The 21,227-nt window shown below is 37.6% G+C and overlaps 1 protein-coding gene across 1 annotated transcript in view; it reads left to right on the top strand.

Annotated features, from left to right (window-relative positions):
• NLGN1 (neuroligin 1) overlaps positions 1–18,975 on the top strand; it is a 305,713-nt gene extending 286,738 nt beyond the window's left edge. Inside the window, exons 5-7 of the mRNA XM_058843989.1 lie at positions 9,476–9,661; positions 14,580–15,369; positions 16,358–18,975. Of these exons, the coding sequence (XP_058699972.1) occupies positions 9,476–9,661; positions 14,580–15,369; positions 16,358–17,180 (1,799 nt within the window). The 3' untranslated portion in view covers positions 17,181–18,975. The remainder of the gene's footprint in view (positions 1–9,475; positions 9,662–14,579; positions 15,370–16,357) is intronic.
• Positions 18,976–21,227: the final 2,252 nt, after the last annotated feature.

Raw genomic sequence — 21,227 nt, 5'->3', positions numbered from 1 at the left:
CTATCTGAGCATATATGCTCTTACAAATGTTTCTGGTGTTCAGTTAATAGCAATGAAAACAGCATAAGAATCCCACTAGCACAAGCCTGTGGATTAAAATAGTTGTTTACAACACATCTTTGTTACAGACCTCCCCAAGCTTTCCCTCGTGGCTCAGATGGTCAAAAAGCATGTTTGTGTTTGCTTTTAATTGGTTTGCTCTTCTGAGTGATCTTTTGCCACTGATAAAATGCCCACAGACTTTGAGAGGCCAGCAAGTATAAAGTGGAAAACCTGCTATATTTCTTGGCTTTCTCACTGTTGGCCAAAGTCTTTTTCTCTGAGTAAGAACATTCCCAGCCTCCTGCTCTCTGAGCTACCACTGCTCGTGGTGCTGCAGCAGGGCAGCAGGAGTGGGGCTGATGGCACAGGCAGGACAGGGGGTTTGTCACCCCCAGAGCAGATGGAGAGAGCGTGGGGCTGATGGCACAGGCAGGACAGGGGGTTTGTCACCCCCAGAGCAGATGGAGAGAGCTGGCAGGGTGTTATCACTGGGGTTGAAATATTGCCACGTGCTCCCCAGGATTTGTTTAGTGATAAATGGAGGGTGTGCCCCAAGTTTATCTCAAGGAGCACGGTGGACACAGAGAGAAATCCACACAAATAACAGAACTCCAAGAATGATGCTGATGCTGATTATATAGGATTAAGCTCTGCAAAAAGAGAAGGGAAGAGGAAAGGTGGAGGAAGAGAGAAAGAAGGAAGACAGAAAAGTTTAGCTTCTCAGACTTTCTTAAAACTTATTAAAATTCCCAGTACTGTCTTCACTAAGCAGGCCACACAAGTCAGATCTTGATTATTTAAGTCTGATGTGTTGTTTAACTCATTCAAAAGAAAGACAGGATTTTGTGACCTCTACCTGTATTGTACTGTTCATAAAACTTTCCTGAATTGAATCTTATCTCAACAGTCACATTCCAGAGGCCTCCAGTTGTGATTTAAGAATGCAAGCAATGACATACTGAGTGGAGTTCTTCAAAAATTGGTCCAATGATTAATCTTTTCTATTTATTTTGAAATAAGGAGATTTGAGTTCACAGTAAATTAGCACCATAATTTCTGCATTCTGATTGAAAGATTGCACTTCCAAATAGCTGCTAGGCTTCTAACTAGTGATTTGCATATACAGTTTTACATGAAGATTTCTGACTTCCTTTTCATCAGCTCATGGAATATATATTAGCATTGATTGGACCCTCATTGCAAATCTCAACACTGGGAAGAAGAATCAAAAATTATGGTTCTGTCCCTCTCAATGGAACTCTTAATTTCTTTACTTTTTTCTTTTTTTTTTAATTTTATTTCTAAAGTATGAATTTTCCCTTCCAGTGAAATTAAACCCATCCTTTCTCTCATTTACCACATAGTCAAAATTCTGACAAACAGCATGATATTATTGGGGAAAAAAAGGCATTAATATGGAGACAGAGTGTTATAAACTAAAGATGATTTCCAGGCTAAACTCAGAAAAAATGTTCTCTGGCATGTAATAATCAATTAAAATATATTGCCTAAGTGATGTGAACTGCATGTAGTTCTAAGTAGCTGCACATATTACACAGCTTATTATACAGGAAAAATTTGTCAGCTATATTGGGTAGAAAGATCTTCAAGTCCCATCTGGGATATCTTCAAATAATGAACTCATTTTGCCCAAATCTTGAATGAAAATGGAAAGTAGAGCTTTATGGGGTCAGTTTTCAGCTTAAAAGCCTTGCACATTAGGAACATTGATATTTGTTAACTCTCCTCTATAAAATCTCTACTGGGTTTGTAGCTGCTGCCTTGAGTTGTGTCATCTAAAGTTAAAAGTTATGGAATATTACACAAAAGGCCAGCATATCTTAATGCCTGCTTGCTGAGCTTGCTGCTGGAAATTCGGGTGCTGAGAGACCGTGGAAAAGGGCAGATATTTGGTGCAATGTGCTGTGGGCTGCTTCATTTTGCATATTGCACTACTTTGAGCAAGGAGGACTGGAACAGCTGCGCACTCAATCCTGGTAAAGATAAGAATCTCTCCCTCGGGGCATTGCTTTCTTCTGCCAAGTAGGACAGACAAGTGCTGGATTTGGCTGTGGACTTCTCTGTTCTCTCATGTAGCCTTTCCTTGTCGTTTGGGCTTTGGCTGAGTATTTTGAAAGGATCGGCCCACGTCTGATTTTTGTTGTTCTGCACATCATCCTGTAAGATTTTGGGTTGTCCATGCTGTCTTTTAGGGATGATTTTATTTATATTATTGTAAAAGTTTTCAGATAGTGTTTCATAAGACCACTGCTAGTGGATTACTTTGCAATATAATGTTAACGTCCTGTGAAGACTTTATATGCAACTTTTAAATACTTTAAACTAAAACTTGAGTTGCCCTAGAGCATGACCCAGCCATGTACTAATACCTATGATTTTTACCTTGTGGAAGGCATTTAAGCAGATGTTCTCTGATAGCAATAGAATTTCTTGTTTTTTCCAAAATGAGAATATTCACAGATATCTGCTATTTTCTGTCATAAACCCCATCTTTTTTCTTGTATTTTTCAAAGAAGAGGGCACATTCAAATCAAAGGTACTCCAGCTGCCTCTTGTGTCCACCCATGCCATAATGTCATTCATCAGTTCTTAAGGCTCACTTCTCCTTTCTAATATGTGGCAGCACATCTCAGTTAAAATCTTGTAGAGTTAGTATCTACAGCTGTATTTCTGAGACTGGACTCGCCTCTTCCTTTTCTTTTTTGCTTTTACAGCGCACCCAGAAATCTTTATTAAAGATCTCATCTAGTGGACTGTCCCCATTGCTTATAGAGCTCTCAAAGTGTCTCTGAGATTGTTATCAGCCTTTCCTTTGACTTTAGCAGAGATCATCTATAATAAGTTACTGTAGAGCTGGTGTCTCATGTGGCTGTGCTGTACTTGGAGCAGGGGCTGGCAAGCAGAGAGCCCCTTTGATCCCTGTTCCCCTGCCCCATTCCACAGCCCCCTGTGCAGCCATGGGATTGTCACAGGGACAAGGCTGAAATATCAATGTCATGCACACAGAAAATACCCAGAATCTGAGAGCCTCCCCACAACTGTCCCAACATGACAGAAAAGGCAGAGTGGGATATGAGCATTGACAATGTGAAAAAGAGGCAGATACAGATTTTCAAAGCACTCTCAGACTTTTATCACCTTTTTACCAAAACTTTAAAGGCAGTCAGCCTCTTCTCACAGACTTCAAGGAATGATGGATTTATAATCTGTTTTAACATCGACAGGATGCTGAGAATTGTAGAATCATAGAATGAATTGTGTTAGACCTTAAAGATTATCTAGTCCAACCCTCTGCCATGGGCAGGGACACCTCCCACTAGCCCAGGTTGCTCCAAGTCTCTTCCAACCTGGCCTTGGACACTTCCAGGGATGGGGCAGCCACAGCTGCTCTGGGCAACCTGTGCCAGGGCCTCACCAGCCTCACAGGCAAGAATTTCTTCTGATATCCACCCCTTTTGTAGGGGCAACTTCATTAATATTAATTCAAAGGATTTAGTACCTAGGAGGAGTGTGAAAATTTGCAACAGTAGTCCAATGCTGAAATGGCACATCAGAGTTCATAGCTCATCACACACTTTCTTCCATGCATACTTACAGAATGCCAAATGTTACACTGACAAGCTTGTGTATTTATTGATTCAACCCTGTAAATTGTTTAGTTTGGTGAAATGGTTGGGAATTTCCAAAGGCTGACTGCTGGGGCAGCAGCACTGGCCAAGGAAGTCACCATCCCTGGAGGGATTTAAAAGATGTGTAGATGTGGCACCTGGGGACATGGTTTAGTGATTGGCTTGGCAGTGCTGGGTTAATGGTCTTAAAGATCTTTTCCAACATAAAGTATTCCATGATTCTGTGATTCTCTGGTCTGAAACAGCCAGGAAAGAGTGCATCATGATGCAGCATGGTACTATTCACATTTCATGGAGTTAAGCTAAAATCTTGCACTTCTGAAATCATTAATCTCATTACCAATATACATGTGGCAGCTACAAAAACAGACAAGAACTTTGCTAATGTTGCAATCACTTTTCTGTGTATGAAATGAATTCCATACAAAACACCTGCTTGAGCAGCATTTTCAGAATACTTGCTTGTCTGATTCTCAGGCAGAGGTACACTGCAGATGTCTGTAGAGGAATATTTTTCATGCACTGAATAGTTCATATTCTCTTACATTTTTCTTGTGGGAGTTCCTAGTCCTTTTAGCCACCTTATCCCCATTCCATGCCTAAAATATGTCATTAAAATTAGGAAGTGCTGGTCAGCAAAGCGAGGAGCAGTATCCTGTGCTTCATGAATATCACATATACATTAACGTTCACAGTGCTGCTGCCCATGTAAATCATTCAGATTAGTTAGCTGATGTGAAGTCTAGAGAGATGACTAAGATGAAAACAAACGTGCTCTTTAAGTTTAACCACCTCTCTTAAAATTTGCTTATCTTGCTCACACTCCTATCTGAGTAGGTATAGTTTAAAGGGCAGTAGAAAATTTCTGTATATGGCAATTACCATTCAATATTAATAGAAGGTGTTGAACTAAAGTCCTGAGCAATGAATCCAGAGGGAATACAAATTCTTCCCTCAAAACCTACTCTGTATTCTTCCACTATGCTTTGGTGCATTTATACTTGTACCATCTAACATTTGCTTTTAACAAAATTAAAGCTGGCATTTGACTGCACAGGGAATTGTAACTGGAAACCTAGCTAAGTTATTATAACACATGCCTAAACAGGTGGGTAATATTAAAGTCTTAAGTGTTACTGCTTTCAGAGACACAACTCTTGGAAAAAGCCCTTTAAGCATGTCAGACCAGTTTTTATATGCTCTTGTGCTTTATTTTTAGAGCAGCATTTATTGTTGTGTATTTTCTCAGAGGCAGATATTTTTTGGTGTGTGTCCAGCAAGACATTCTGCCCCTTGCTTCCTTTAAGCCACAAAGGTCACTGGATCATCAAACACTCATATGGACAGAACTTGTTAGAGGGATGATTTGGGTCTCTTGTGATGTGAAATGGCATTTTCATACCCACCAGCCTGCACCTGGCCTCTCACTGCATCACTGGGTTGCAGCAGTCCCTTACATTAGGAAAAATTCTGTCTTAGCCTCCCTCTCTGCATTAATTTGAATCTTCAAATTAGGCCAGAGGTTAAAATAATTCAAACTACCTAAGGTTTTCAACTAAGTATTTTAAGTTTCCCAAGTCCATTATTTTATTTACTCTTTAAAAAAATGCTGGAATCATATTAGAAAAAGATTTATCTGAATGGCAAGCAGAAATCATTACCCAGGCAGATAAGCCTATAAAGCATAAAAATTTATCTTAATACAAAATAGAGGGCCTGGTTGTGGCACTCTCTGCATATTTGTCTAACAGACATGTAACAGAGAAATGGTCCAAATGAGCTTAATAAATCTCTTTCTTAAACTCACAAAAGACCACATCCTCAATTCCATAATTCTATTAGAGTCTGCTCCTCTGGAGGAGATAAAAGAAGAGATAACCTCTCCATTCAGAATATAAAATAGCAATTGTTCAGCTGATGATTGGAATATTTCCAGTAGTAGGACTTAATTATGGAACAAAATTAGCTCAATCTGACCTTTTTAGAGAATAATGGAAAACTAAGTTTTTTGCAAATGTCTTCCTGGAATAACTGAAATAAGGAATAATTTACTTCCCTCTTTTTACAAGAGCAAAAGGTGGCAGAATATGATAGCAGCATTCTTGGTGAGATGGCAATCCAAGGATAATAATAAGACAGTATGTGCAGAAAGAGATAATATATTTTAATAGACTAGCTGATACAATTTAAAAACAAAGAAACTTTCAGACACACAAGACCTTTTCAGCAAGAACAGGTTTCTCTCAGTGTCTGAAAATTGCAAGCTTAATAACTAGATAGTATAATGGTTGTGTCATAGGAATACACCAAAATGTATGGTATCTATATCCATTACCCACTGAAAGCTCCTCTTGGGATGAAGACAAAACCTATTGTTCCAATCTCTGTTTTATCTCTGTGATAAATAGGAAGAAGTACCTGCACCCACAGGCTGGGGATGATGCTGGTGTTAAAACACTTCCCTCCAGATGTTCAGTTCCATGAGTTTATCTGTATTGAGGCACTTCTCAGTAGGAAAAAAAAAAAAAAAAGCCACAAACTGGAAAGAAAAACCTCATCTGTTTTATCAGTCCCATCTCTGGTTTCATGACATTCTGAATGCTCCTAAGCCATGCTGATACCACTGCTTACAAGAAAAAAAAGGCATGAACAGGTGGTGATATTAACAGGTTTCTTATGCTTCTGAAAAATGAGATAGAAACGTTTCATGTCATGAAAGTCAACATCAATCATCATCCATCTTGTGCAGATATGGAAATCAGCCAGTGTGGTTCTTGCTGAGGAGGCGTGAGATATTTCTTTTGCATCAGAGCTGTTGCTCTGGACACAAGTCATAATTTGTTTAATATAGATGAATGAGGAGAATATCACTAGCTCTGTCTTTTTTCTTTTTTCTTTTTTTTTTTTTTTTTTTTAATAAACTGAAAGCTCCCCCTCCTGGCACATTCCCTGAACTGAATGCAAGGTTTCTGATATCTACTTTTAGCAACAGGAGATTCATGAAGGTTCTTTAAAAGTAATGCATTTATAGTCTCCCAAGAATTTCCCATTTCCCCATACAGCTATGGGACTCGATATGAACTGATTTGACACCAGGGGCTTGCCCTAAATCTTTGTCTATAATTTTAATCTGTTGCTTTTCCAGGCAAATTCTTATGGTTTTTACTGTGCTGCATATTACACAGAGTAAAGAAAACAACTTTTTCAGAAAGTTTTTGTGTTCCTTCAGAGGGATCGGTGTAGCTCAGCTATAACCCCACCATCTAATTTCCTAATAAATGCCTTGGAATAATTTTGAGAAATCTATTGGATCTCTTTGAAGCAAAGTTGCAGCTCTGCTGAGAGCAGATCCTGACCAGGCTCAGGGAACCTAAAAGCCAGGGGAAGCAGAAAAGCAAAGAGGGACATGTTTATGTCACAGTTTTGGTTGCTGCTGTAAGTGCTCTCATCTCATCTCTGCCTGTGCTTCGGGGACTGCCAGGCCCTCTGATCCCTGGAATCAGTGCAGTCACTTGTGTGCTTGATGATTAACTGATTTGTCACTGAATTTCCACAGCCATACACTTATGCAAAGAAAGGGGAATACTTTTCCAGGGTGTACAGCCACAGGATCCTGCAGTTCCCACAAATTCCTACATTTCAATTCCATCACAGTCCCCGGTACCATCCCTCAGCTCCAAGCAGGCTGACAAAGGCACTGACACTGGTTAGGGAGCTTTCATTAGATTTGTAATCTCATTTGCCATGGTATTCAAAGACATCATCTCTCCGTGTCCTTAAAAATTACTTATGGGGAACAACATTTTACTGGAGCATGAAGACAAGAATGAATGTTCCTGTGCAGGCAGGATTGTGCTGGGGCCATGTTCCACATGCACGCCAACCCTCTGGCCACAGGGAGCCTGAAGCAGAGTAAAATAACATCATCATAATCTCAACTCAGTGCTGAGCTGTAATAGTAAAGTGAGAATGAATGAATTAATTATAACTATGTCTTCCTTTCTAGGCTTCTCCTGAATACCAACAGCGTATTTTCTTCTATGGTAGTGCTGCTACTTTGCTTTTTATGCAGTTTGATATTAAATATGGCAGGTTTCAATTGTAGAAGAGTGGTTATTTTAAAGTCTAGCATTGTGAAACAATTTACTACAGACACAACGAATGAAGTATGTCTATTAGACTTGGTACATTAGGTCTGGAAGTGGGAAAATTGCTGGCCTGGCACCTTATGCCACTTTCCTCTTCCCTCTCTGTGGTTACAAAAATCAGGATTGACCTACACAAACAAAGCTGCTCAGCTGCTGAGGCAGTGAGGCCAGTGAGCTTTCATTGCCATTTACAGCAAAGAAGGGCTGTTGGTATAAATGTCTCTGTACATAGGGCAGAACATCAAATGCACCTTGTCATTTGAAGCCAAATCAGAGTAATAATAAATTAAGAAATGATATGTTCATTATATCCATGGATATAGGTACATATATATCTGTATTCTTGTTAAGTCCTTGCTACATAGAGGTATACGCACATATGTCTTCTTAGAAATGTCTTGAAAGCTGCTTTTATTGTCATAATGAAAGAGTAGGACTCCTTTGAGAGCCATTTGTCTGCAAAACTACTGTAAACTTCCTTTGAGTAGGCTGTCTGCACTCAAGAGAGTTGAATCAGTAGAACTTTGACGAGACTAGAAGACCCACTGATATCTAATTAATGTGGAAATAATTGTTGTAATCGTTGCATTTCTCTACAAAGCATGTACTGAAAAGCAGTTACACGATTTAGTGAGCATCAAATCAGTTTGATATGCAAATGGAGGTATGGACTACTTCATAATGCTGGTAGTATTTAAACATTTGTTTATTAAGCTGAGAAAATTGGAAATGTCAACAAATGGGGTCCAAAAGCAATGCCTTTTATCAACAGAGACTTTCTCCAGAGTTTCTGCTGTACATCTTTTAGAGTCAGTAGGCTCTAATGACAAGAGTAACAGCAGTGCTAAATGTGAAGGGGCTCCTGGGAGTAAAGTGTGGAACAGTCGTTCCTGCACCTGACACATTCCAACACTTTTCCTCCAGGAATAAAAGGGAGCAATTGTAGTGCTCTCCAGATTACCCCTGAGCTCTTACCTCTTTGCTGTTAAGGGGTCATGGAAACTACCTAAATTGTCTTTATCCATTTAATGTAGATTCAATTAACTCAGGTTAATGACTATGGGATGGAGCTCAGGGAGTTGAGAGCTGCTCCCATTGTTCAGCCTGGCTTGTCCTGTGGCATAAAATGCATTTTTGGGCAGAGAAAAAAGTAAAAGACAATGAGTTGCCAGGACAGGATCAAACAGAGTCTACAGGGAAGTGTAATTACTGCATCTCAGGCACATGCAAAGCTCATGGCTGCATCCAAGTACAGAAAAGCAACACAGAGTTGATCAAATCATTTACAAAACCACTGCATCTTATCTGTTTCCTAAACTCTTAAACTCAGTACAATCAACACAAAGTCCTTGGGAGCAACAAGCAATGACCTGTTAAGATTTAAATGAGTATTTTGCCTGGGATGTATCTTCATCTTTGCTACATATATTTGTCATGGCCAAAAAAGTGGATACCAAATATTTTTTATTTCAGGAGGAGAGCAAAATTACAAATTTCTCCCAGGGACATAATGGAAAATTATGTAGTTGCACGCTATTTAATGGCATACAGTCCTGAAATCTTACTTGGAAGACTTTAACAGGATCACTCAGAAGAGCCCTTGCTAACCCCTTCTCTTTTCATTTACTTTAACAGGATTTCTGAGCACTGGGGACCAAGCAGCAAAAGGAAACTATGGCCTCCTTGATCTAATTCAAGCTTTGCGATGGACTAGTGAAAATATTGGGTTCTTTGGTGGTGACCCATTAAGAATAACTGTTTTTGGATCTGGGGCAGGCGGTTCATGCGTCAATCTGTTGACTTTATCCCATTATTCTGAAGGTAACCGTTGGAGCAATTCAACCAAAGGTATTATGCAGGTTGCAAATTTTGACAATTTTGGTGTCTGCATGCCACCACCATTAGTACTATGTGATGTTCTGTATATTCTCTTTGTTTCTATGAACTGTTGAGTTCAGCTCAATATTAAGAAACTTTTTAAAGGCTGTACAAGCCTCCTTCTCCCTCAGCTCTTCTGTGCATGTTTAAATTTTGGGTCACTTTCTTCTTTTTCCTATGGAGCTTTGTAGAAACACTTTATAGCAGACTTCTGAACAGCATTTTCTTGGTGCATCATTTTTGTCTCTCTTCTTTCCTACCTAAGGGTGTCTTTTTTGGAAAATCAGTCAGTCATGCTCAGAGTAGATGAGGTCATCTATATTCAGACAGTTGTGAAAGGCGTGTTTAGTTTCTCCTGAGGAGCAGAATTTAAAGAAAACTAAAATGACACAGTTTCTCTTTTCAGGCTAACAGCTGAATTGCTTAAAACTATTATTTTGTGTGAAGGAAACAAGTAACTAGTTCAGAAATCTTTTGTCTGAAACTGCATGGAGTTCACTTGCCGTCATCTAATAAAAGAATGGTTGAATGTTTTGCATGCATGATCCAAAATTGTCAAAGCATCCAAGTTGCAAATGGATTTCCTTCTATATGTTTTTTCCTATTCCACAACTAACACCTTTTCTCTCTAGTTGAGGCAGGTGGCAGGGAATTAAAATCATGCTGTTTGAGGCACCTAACTTATTCTTTCTATGATTTTTGCACCACAGTTTCACACAGTGTCTCTCATTTGCATGGCTATTGCTTATTGATCATGTTACTTCTGTCTTACTGTTTTCACATATTTTTATCTGTATTAGTTTTACCAGGGACACCACACTGTGCCCTGTGCATATAATCCTCCACTAATTTATATTGCTGTATCTCCATGGGGGACTAATTGACTGGCCATAAAAACATAATTCTGCTGACATTAAAAGAGCTGCATTTCCCCAAAGTCATGTTACAAAGACCACTGAGGTCAATAGAAGTGAGAGATTCTTCAGACCATGTCACTATGCTTTTTTAAATGAGAGAAAAATATAACTTCTACAAAGAGTCAAGTTAAAAATAAGACTGTGGTCTAAATTTTAGCCTATTTTTGCAATTTGATTTTTAATGTAATCTTTTTTTTCTTCCATAACTACCTGAACTTAAATAGGAGATAATGAAAAGAAGATGCTTGTAAGAACAAGATATAAGCATTACCTCACTGCACTGTGACCTGAGGATGTCAGTGCACCATCTTCTTTCATCAGAGCTCTAAAAACCAGCTTTATCATCAAGAATTAACTCCAGGTTGAACGAGGACACCTGGTTTATTTTCCCCTAACTCTTTATGTGGCGTTAAAATCAATCTTCTTGGTGTAACATGGCATCAATGCAAAATGCCACATTTACAATATTTGGACAGTCATGTGTTGCCTCTTATCAGCAAATGATACCCTGTCATATCCCAGCTCATGGCCAGAGTTCTGCCAGGAGCAGAATTTGTTGGGACAAACTGAGGCACTAAGTAGCCAACACAGCAGATCAAGGCATTTTGAAGGGGTCTGAAGAAGGTTCAGTAAAAGTAAATTTTTGAGGATTTATTTTAAAAGCAAACCCATGCTTTGATGAAATTTGGATTAAATAGAACAACTCACCGTGCTCCCATGTATGCTATGTTTCATTTGGAGGCGGTTAAATCTGCCATTAAAAAAAGAGAAAGAAAGAAAGAAAAAATAAAATATAAATTGGTCAGGTTCAAATAACAAAAGTAATTTCTTAACATTTCCAGACCCCTTTTTGTTTCATGTTGGTTCACATTCACATATGAGAGGTGGAGAAGGACCTTTTACAAGAGCATGTAGTGATAGAACAAGGGAGAAGGCTTCAAACTGGCAGAGGGCAGGGTTAGATCAGATATTATGAAGAAATTGTTCTCTGTGAGGGTGGGGAGGCCCTGGCACAGGTTGCCCAGGGAAGCTGTGGCTGTCCCACCCCTGGAAGTGTCCAAGGCCAGGTTGGACAGGGCTTGGAGCCAGCTGGGCTAATGGAAAATATCCCTGCCCATGACAGGGAGAGGAACAGGATGAACTTCAAGGCCCTTCCAACCCAAACCATCCTGTGATTGTGTGATTCTATGATTATCAAGCAGTCTCTTTCATAAGCTATAAATTCAGAAGCTCTCTTTGCTTCTGTCATTTCCCTCTGAAAGGTTCCCTTGGCAGTTGTGAGGAAGAATTCAGCCTATTTCAAGATGGAGCTGTTCACAGCCACCCACCTGCAAGTGGGCAGAGAAGCACCCATCTTCACAAAGTGCTCTCAAATATAGATGAACATATGCAAATTATTATTATTTACTGTGGTGAGACACTGAATAAGGGTCACAAAGCACTGTGGCCCATTGAACATTTAAATCTTCTTTCCATCAGTCTGAAGCCCATAAGCAATAATAATCATACACATTATCAGATAAAAATGTATTTCTCCATCCTGTGAGGTACAAATTTCTGCCATGAATTCTGTGACAGAATGAAAACAATTTTTCATACTGTTCATTTTTCACCAAATGGTTTGAGTGGAGGAATAGCTCTGTCAGCATTCTTCAGCACAAGGAGGGATGTTTAGTTTCACTTCTTTAGATGGTTTTATGGCCAAAGGACTTGACCACTTTTACTTAATCCAGCATCTGATGTTTATGTAGCACTTAGCAAGCCACAGTGTTTGTATCAGCATTTCCTTACACGTAGCTTACACTTTCTGTCCTTGTTCAGACATATTTAATAAAGCAATAAAGTTAGATTTACACAATATGCAAAAACCCACACACATTATAACTTATCATGAAATACATCTTTGTGAAAATTCAGCTTTGTCATTTAGTTACATTTATTACAATGCCTGAATCCTCTGTGGTAATTCTACTGACTTGCAGCTGATTTATACTAGCTCAATATCTGACCTTATAAACATGCAAATATATTTTAGCTGTTTATAGCTCAAGTTCATTCTTATTTTTACTCATATCTTGCAAGAAAATAATATCTTGGATATGACTTGTCATAAGTTTAAGAAGAGGCTTGAGTTTACACATTTCAGTCTCTACACCTATCTGAAGACTTTTCGATTAGGACCTAATACAATCTAGAATGATTTAAAAATTCCTGAGAAGCTTGTAAAACATTTCCTGCCAGCAACAGATTCCAACTTATTTTTGAGTTTACAGGGTCTGGTGCTGCAATAGAGGCTGTAAAAGCATTTCTCTGATTTGATTTAGGGCCTAGGGAGGTTTTTATCAATAGAAATATGTTGCTTATCAAAGCAAAAGCCATCTTGTGCATTACTGGAATACATTTCTGAGGCAAGCTGAGTGCCCTGACTCCAGTTCCTCCAGTGGGAGTATCCAGCTATTCATCAAGCATTGGACCAAAGATTCCTGGTGGAATTGAGTGAGGCCAGGTGTCACTCTCCATCCCTAAACACCTCCACCAGAGACAGTGGAATGACTCCAGGTGCCCTTCAGCACAAGTGAAACAAACTTTTGACCCATATATCTTAAATCAGCATAACTTTTGAACACTATAGACGATTTTTTATTACCCAGAGTGACCTATAGGAGGTAGGGTCCGTGTTTTTCAGTAGTTTGTGCAAAAGGTATGATACCAAAATCAACTTCTATGGGAATGAAGAAAAAAAAATCTCACTAAACAGCAAAAAGGGTACTATTACCTAAATATAGTCTAAATATCTATTAAATACAATCTAAATTACCTAAATATAGTTTCTGAGCAATATTTTACACAAGGTTCAGACTTATAATCTCTTTCAGAACCCAAAGTGCCCTTCAAATGTAGTGAAAAAATGAAAAGAGAGCACAAGGAGTATTAGAACAAGGATGAAGTTCTGATTGCATTAAAGCCAATACCAAAATAATTATATTAATTCACTGACTACAACAGGGTGAAGCTATCATCCATGACATGTTTTAAAAATCCTTTCAGAAGGGAGAGTAAAACATAAATTTTAACATATTTTGCTATTTCTTTGGGTAGAATTCCTGGTCCAGAGTGCTAATTAAATCAGCATAAATTCAAGTTAATTGCACTGAAGTCTTTGGGATTTACTGCATGTTTATATGCAGTGCCAGATCATTTTCTTTCCCTTAACTGAATACCTGAACATATGTTTAAATCTCTGAATTACAAAGCTAAACAGTGTAAAATACATGATTTCCCTTTTTATGTAAGTGTAATCAATATAAACCTGCCTTTAAAAAGCTCCTTACAAGAAAGGATTTTGACTTAGGCACTTATCAATTTAATAGCTGCCTGGTACCTCCTCATCTATTACTCCAGAATATAAACTTTTGCAGTGATACACAATTTAAAAGCACTACACCTTTCAAACCAAGTTTGAAATCCCAAAGAAAACACTAAAAAGTGTAATAGATTTATTTAATATGTAGTTGTATGCATGCATGCTGCTGATGTCTTGAACAATACCTAAAACTTTAACCCAATTCAGAGACTTGATGGCTTTTCCTCCAACCTATAAGGTGCTTTAATTTTAAGAATATTTTTTAATCTGATAGTGTTGTCCTACATAAGGTAATGCCACTCCTTTTTTTTTCCTGAGTTTCTTTTGAAAATCTGTTCCTCAGCTGGACTATATTGAGGGAGAATCATTTGCTTCAGCACATACTGCATTTATTTTATGCACATTACCTGTAGGTACAACAGCAGTCAGATCTCCCCACCCTGTATATTTAAGTACTATTAAGATTCAGGTATCTCTTCTGTTAAAGTTTTCTATTGTTTCAAAGAACTCCTTTGAATCTTTCAAAGTGTGTGGCTGTTTCAAGGTCGCTTCAGTAGTTTTCAAATGTTTCTCCCCACAGGACTTTTTCAAAGAGCAATAGCTCAAAGTGGAACAGCTCTCTCCAGCTGGGCAGTTAGCTTTCAGCCTGCAAAATATGCCAGGATGTTGGCTACAAAAGTTGGTTGCAACATGTCAGACACTGTAGAACTGGTAGAATGTCTACAGAAGAAGCCTTACAGAGAACTTGTGGACCAGGACATTCAACCAGCGAGATACCACATAGCCTTTGGACCAGTCATCGACGGCGACGTGATACCAGACGACCCTCAGATCCTGATGGAACAAGGAGAATTCCTCAACTATGACATCATGCTGGGAGTTAACCAAGGGGAAGGGTTGAAGTTTGTTGAAAACATCGTGGATAGCGAAGATGGCATATCAGCCAGTGATTTTGACTTTGCAGTTTCTAATTTTGTCGATAACTTATACGGATACCCCGAAGGCAAAGACATATTGAGGGAAACTATTAAATTCATGTACACAGACTGGGCAGACCGGCACAACCCCGAGACCAGAAGGAAAACACTGCTGGCTTTGTTTACTGATCACCAGTGGGTTGCACCAGCGGTGGCCACAGCAGATCTTCACTCCAATTTTGGATCGCCTACATATTTCTATGCCTTCTACCATCATTGCCAGACAGATCAGGTACCTGCATGGGCGGATGCAGCCCATGGAGATGAGGTTCCTTACGTACTAGGAATCCCCATGATTGGTCCTACTGAGTTATTTCCCTGTAATTTCTCCAAAAATGATGTCATGCTGAGTGCAGTGGTGATGACGTACTGGACAAACTTTGCAAAAACTGGGTGAGTACCAGATAATGAATGGTCTTGTAGGCAAACTTTGGATGGAACGGTGTTTTCCATTTGTTATCTCCCTTGGGAATTCCTCTGTACTTGTAGGATGGATAAGAGATTAAGAATTGTGTTGGGTATTTAGGTTTACTGTAATGTCCTTTGGCCCACGTACATGTTTTAGGACAACGAGGGAAAAAATATCTTGGCAGATCCTTTTCTGCAAGGAAATTTTAAAATATACACAAAATTAATTAGGGAAACTCTAGAAAAGTGTAAAACTAAGCATTTAACATATTTATATAGTGAAAATTAGCTACATTAGTACCTGTCTTTATCCCACCACTGATATTTTCATCCCATGAGACAGAAAATTACATAAATATTGCATCAAAGATAATACAGCTTATTTTAGTAGCATATTTTGTCTTAAATTCTCGCTTCTGACCACAAAATATGTGATTTTAAACTTGGAAAGTTTTGCCATTTTCATTAATTCTTTTTTTTTCACAGGAGTTCAAAAACCTTTGTTACATTTGACCACTTATTTTTGACTCTGCATTGCACTGAGTTGTGCTCTGCCATGATCCTTCCCCTCTGGAAGGCCACAGATGATTCACAGGAACGGAAATGCAGAGTTGTATGGACTTTATGCTGCCAAAAAAGACAAAGAAAATCTTAGTGTTCTCTCACACTGGTCTCTCACAGACATTTGTCCACAGCACCACACCCCAGGCAATCTTCCCTCAGCAGCACAAGGTTTCACTGTGAGACACCAACATTTTGGAGAACCAGAGAAGTCACTGAAGTATGTGTAAAAGAAAAGTTCTTTTGCATAATGCTGTTTCTAATCAAGATTATTAAGGCCTCTAGTTTTAGGGAATAGCACTCTGCTCCATCCAAAGGCAGTCTTAAACATTTAGTCTAAAATCTTAATTATGTTAATGTTATAATTCCATTTGAAATGCTTTGTAACATTGGAGATATCTTTTTCTTTTAGTGACCCAAATCAGCCAGTGCCGCAAGACACAAAATTCATCCACACAAAACCAAATCGTTTTGAAGAAGTAGCATGGACCAGATATTCTCAGAAAGACCAGCTGTATCTTCACATTGGATTAAAACCACGAGTGAAAGAACACTATAGGGCCAATAAAGTGAACCTTTGGTTGGAACTGGTACCTCATCTGCACAATCTTAACGACATTTCACAGTATACCTCTACCACAACTAAAGTGCCATCGACTGATAATACTTTCAGACCCACAAGGAAAAATTCTGTTTCAGTTACTTCAGCCTTTCCTACAGCCAAGCAAGATGATCCCAAACAACAACCAAGCCCATTTTCAGTGGATCAAAGGGACTACTCAACAGAATTGAGCGTTACTATCGCAGTTGGCGCATCTTTGCTGTTCCTGAACATTCTGGCCTTTGCAGCGTTGTACTACAAAAAGGACAAGCGGAGACATGACGTCCACAGGAGATGTAGCCCACAACGTACCACTACCAATGATCTCACCCATGCACAAGAAGAGGAGATAATGTCCCTCCAAATGAAGCACACTGACTTGGATCATGAATGTGAGTCCATCCATCCACATGAGGTGGTTCTTAGGACCGCCTGTCCCCCAGACTACACGCTAGCTATGAGAAGGTCTCCTGATGATATCCCCTTAATGACACCCAACACCATCACAATGATCCCCAACACTATACCAGGGATTCAGCCCCTACACACATTCAACACATTTACCGGAGGACAGAACAATACTCTGCCCCATCCTCATCCCCACCCCCATTCACACTCAACAACCAGGGTATAGCCAGACAAGACGAAACAAACTTTATTTTTTGATGGATTACAGTAGGTGATATTACTGAAGATTACTTGGCTTTCAACCTACAAGACTCTTACTATTTAAATATGGAGGAATATTATGTGAATATACATATCAAGAACATTTGGGGTTTTGAAAAAAATGAATTGTACATATATCAAATGAACTTAAGAAAGAAACAAAACAAAAGAAAAAAAAAAGAAACAAAAACAAAAAACCCAACTGTTTGCAATTGCTTGAAGCAGTTGTCCTGAATGATACTTTTTCATTCACATTCAAGTATTAATTTTTTGAAGATTTAAGTTACATAATGGAATTAGGCATGTGCAACACAAACAGGAAAGAACTATGACTGAAAATTTTAAAAACCTATAAATATGCACAAGGGACACACTAATGGAATGTCAGATAATTTTCACCAATTTTTATTTGGACCTGTTTTCTTGTGTAGACCATATTTACATATTTGAATAAGTACACAAAGCACCAATGCTGTTAAGGCCTTAGAAAGGGGCTCATGCTGAATTCTGCCAGTCAGAGAAGTTTTACAGCCTGGCAGGTACAACATTATCACATAAGTGCTGTCAGTATAAAAGTTGTGGGAATAAAGGAAACTGGATATTTTTAGCACGATGTGCATGATAATTTATATGCTTGGTGGCTGTGCTGCTGATTAAGCCGTAATTAAAATTCTTCTCATCCCATTGGAGTTTTTAATAGAAGCTTTCTCCATCAATTGGCACAACCTAAAGAAGTTTTTTAAAGAAGCAAAAGTAATTACAGTACAGTATTTCATGGTAGCCTGTGAAAGAGAGGGGATTGCAACAGTTCTTAAAGGTATTTATGGCATTCTAGATATACAGTGGTGGACCCTCACTGAGATGAATCCCAGACAAAAAAATGTATACTATTAATGTTCTTTTTCCTTTCCACCTAAATAATTTCTAACTTTGAAATAACTATAATGGAATTTCCTTTGATGAAGGATTTATAATTTGCTGTGATTTAGTTACAGAATATTTTGTTCAAATTAGTAAGGTAAAGTGTGTCCAAAAATTTAATTGCAATGACATTTTGCCATTTAAAAATGCCCCAATATTACTGCTCTGATTACACCTTTCAGTTTATTGTTTCAACTCATGTTGCATGTTACAAAGTTTAATTATAATACTTTAATATAATGTTAATTCCCTTTTTGCTATACATCAGCTTTGTCATTCCAATTAATTCTCTAGACCAGATGGCAAGAGTGTAGAAAAAGAGGGTCTATGAGAACGGGTAGAGAGCCAACAACTGGAAATTTAAAAATCTTGATATTACATATGTTTGTGTGATTTGAAGTGAATGTTCTAAAATCACAAAAAATTTTTCATTCCCCTGTTGCTTTCCAGTAATTCTATACCATGGTCCTTTCAAAACGTTTGTATATGTAATCAGATGTACATTTATATAAAAGAAATAATTGAGATGGACTTAAGAGCACATCCCTGATAAATACTTTCTCTCTTACCTGTACTATATTTCTATTAGACTAAAGTTATGTGATTTTTTTTTACATTTTTTCAAATTACTAGCAATTTTGATAGTTTGTAAGATAATGCGAAGAACTTTCTCTGACAAACTAACTGCAGTAACAGAAACATTTCTTTTCAGTTACTCTTTTTCAAGAATGAAAGCTTATTACACACAAAAATTGTATACTACTTGATGGAAAATTACTTTGTATTTCTTGGCCATATTACTGGTCACTGAGTGAAATAAAGATAATCTGGATAACGAATATTATTCCAATGTTAAGAGACCTGATCTTTGCTCATTAAAGAGCTAAAATGTTTATTGCTGTTTTGTCATTTTTTAATGAAGTAATGGTAACTGTCTCAAATTAAGAGTAATATCTTAAGACCAGTCTGGTTTTTGAAGACATGAGGATGCCTTCTACAATTAATAAAACTGCATATTGATGGGCCAGCCCCACCACAGCCATTTCTTACAGAAATATTGATATTGTGACTGTCATCACACATAAATCTCCTCCAGATTTCAAGAATGAGCTAAAAATGCAATATCAACACAAAAAAAGCCAAACACAAAAACAAACAAACAAAAAAAGGCGAGGAACAGGCCAAATTGAAATAAATCTGCAGTATTCCATGATGGGAAAAAAAATCACCTGGGTTTTATTGTATTATATTTTTTTGGGGGTGATTGAACTTTTATTATAAAAGATTGTTGAGAAGTTTAAAGCCTGTTTGCTAACATTTAAAGAGGTATTAAAAATTAAGCTGAAACCAAAATAAAGTACTGCAATTTCAGTTATTTTGCCTGCCTATTTAACAACCAAAAAAACCCCAAAACCAAAACAAACAAAAAAAATTAAAATCATGTACTTACTTTGTACTTGTTATAGTCCCCAGTTTTAAATTAAGGTCTTTTTGTAGAAGCATAAAAAATAGTCTTCAGAATCCAGGGTGGTCTGTGTGCAATTTCTGCCTGATGTGGTTGTGCTTTTAGACTGTGACCTGCCAATGTAAACCAATAAAAAGAATTGTCTGCCATCTGATAATTATTGTTTAATAAGAAGATTGTATTTTGCTATGTTGATGAAACAAAACAAAAAAAAAAATACAAAAATATTGATGGCCATAAAACAAGATATTAATGAAATATGATTTTATGTGCTTTTCTTAACTTTATCAAAACCAAAATAACTTTCTACTATAGTTTATTTGTGGCCATATATCTATATATCTCTATATATACAGTATCTGGTAATTGTTTACTTTTATTAGTTACAAAATAAATGATTTAGGTAAACCAAGCATGACACTACACTTTATTTCTGTCAGCCAATAGTATTTAAAATGTGAAAGATAAAGGCAACAACACAAATTTTGTCACTCCTGTTTGAAAAAGAAAAAAGTCCATTCCTGTGATGCAGATACTGTGAATGATATTTTAGTGGCTACTTTATACTGACATTACAGCAGCTGGCTTTCCAAAAAGTAAGATGGTGTCCCACGTTTTAACATTAAGAGCAAGAGATGTTTTAAAGGTGAAATGAAAACATAAGAAATGGTTTTGGAATATCTTCATGTGCTTCATGGAACATAAGTTTGTTCTTTTCAAAATATTTTATCTATTTGATTTGTTTTTCATGGTAGCCTACACAAAAGCAAAACTGAGTGTGATATTTAATTTCTTGTATCGTCCTTGGACCAGATTTCCAATAAAATTAGGATATCAGTCAGTCTTTGGAAGTTCAGTAAAAACATAAAGAGCCTGCATTTATTGATTTCACACTTTTGTAAATATGTTTGCAGACCTTTTTAAGAAAATGTATTCTACCATTTTGAGAAAAGAAAATAACAATGGAATCATTGTCTCGTTTATCTATTCAAATTACAGGCAATATAATGTGCTGTGCTGACATTTCTAGGAGAAATAAAACCGATAAAAAACGCTTTTTGCTCGATGGTATCTCAGTTGGTCATACCTGGTATTCTCCACCCACGGAAGACTTGCAAGGCATGGAAGAACTTCCTGCAAAAAATCCACCATAGGAAAATATAGTTGTTATTTTTGTTGTCTGTACTAAACATGGATTCCTGTGTCACAAGTCTTTAATTATCAGATGTTTTGTTACTCAAACACCCTGAAAACTGGATGAATAGATGTCTAACAAATAAACATGTTACAGTTTTAAAGACACCACTGCACAGAAAATGCTGGAATTTCTGTTGCCTACTTCACTAGGAGATGAAACAGCTGACTTCATAGGAAGCTGTCAAACATCCTTTGATGTTTGGAAGTTGTTGCTTTTTCCCTGTGATTAGTTTAAAATATTGGCCTTTCCCTCCACCTTTTTTCTAATATTAAACAGTTACAGATGGTCGCTTTTTAATGTAAGCGAACGTTAGATAATTTAATTATTATTGTGAAAATGTGCTTCCAAATAAATTAGAGTAATGGGAAATTCCCTTCGGAGGTTTTGTTATTTTTCATTCAAAGCTCTTGTCAAAATATCTGTTGCAG

This window comes from Poecile atricapillus, chromosome 8, assembly GCF_030490865.1.
Source record: "Poecile atricapillus isolate bPoeAtr1 chromosome 8, bPoeAtr1.hap1, whole genome shotgun sequence".
NCBI classification, from domain to species: domain Eukaryota; kingdom Metazoa; phylum Chordata; class Aves; order Passeriformes; family Paridae; genus Poecile; species Poecile atricapillus.
This window is presented reverse-complemented; position numbering and strand designations above follow the sequence as displayed.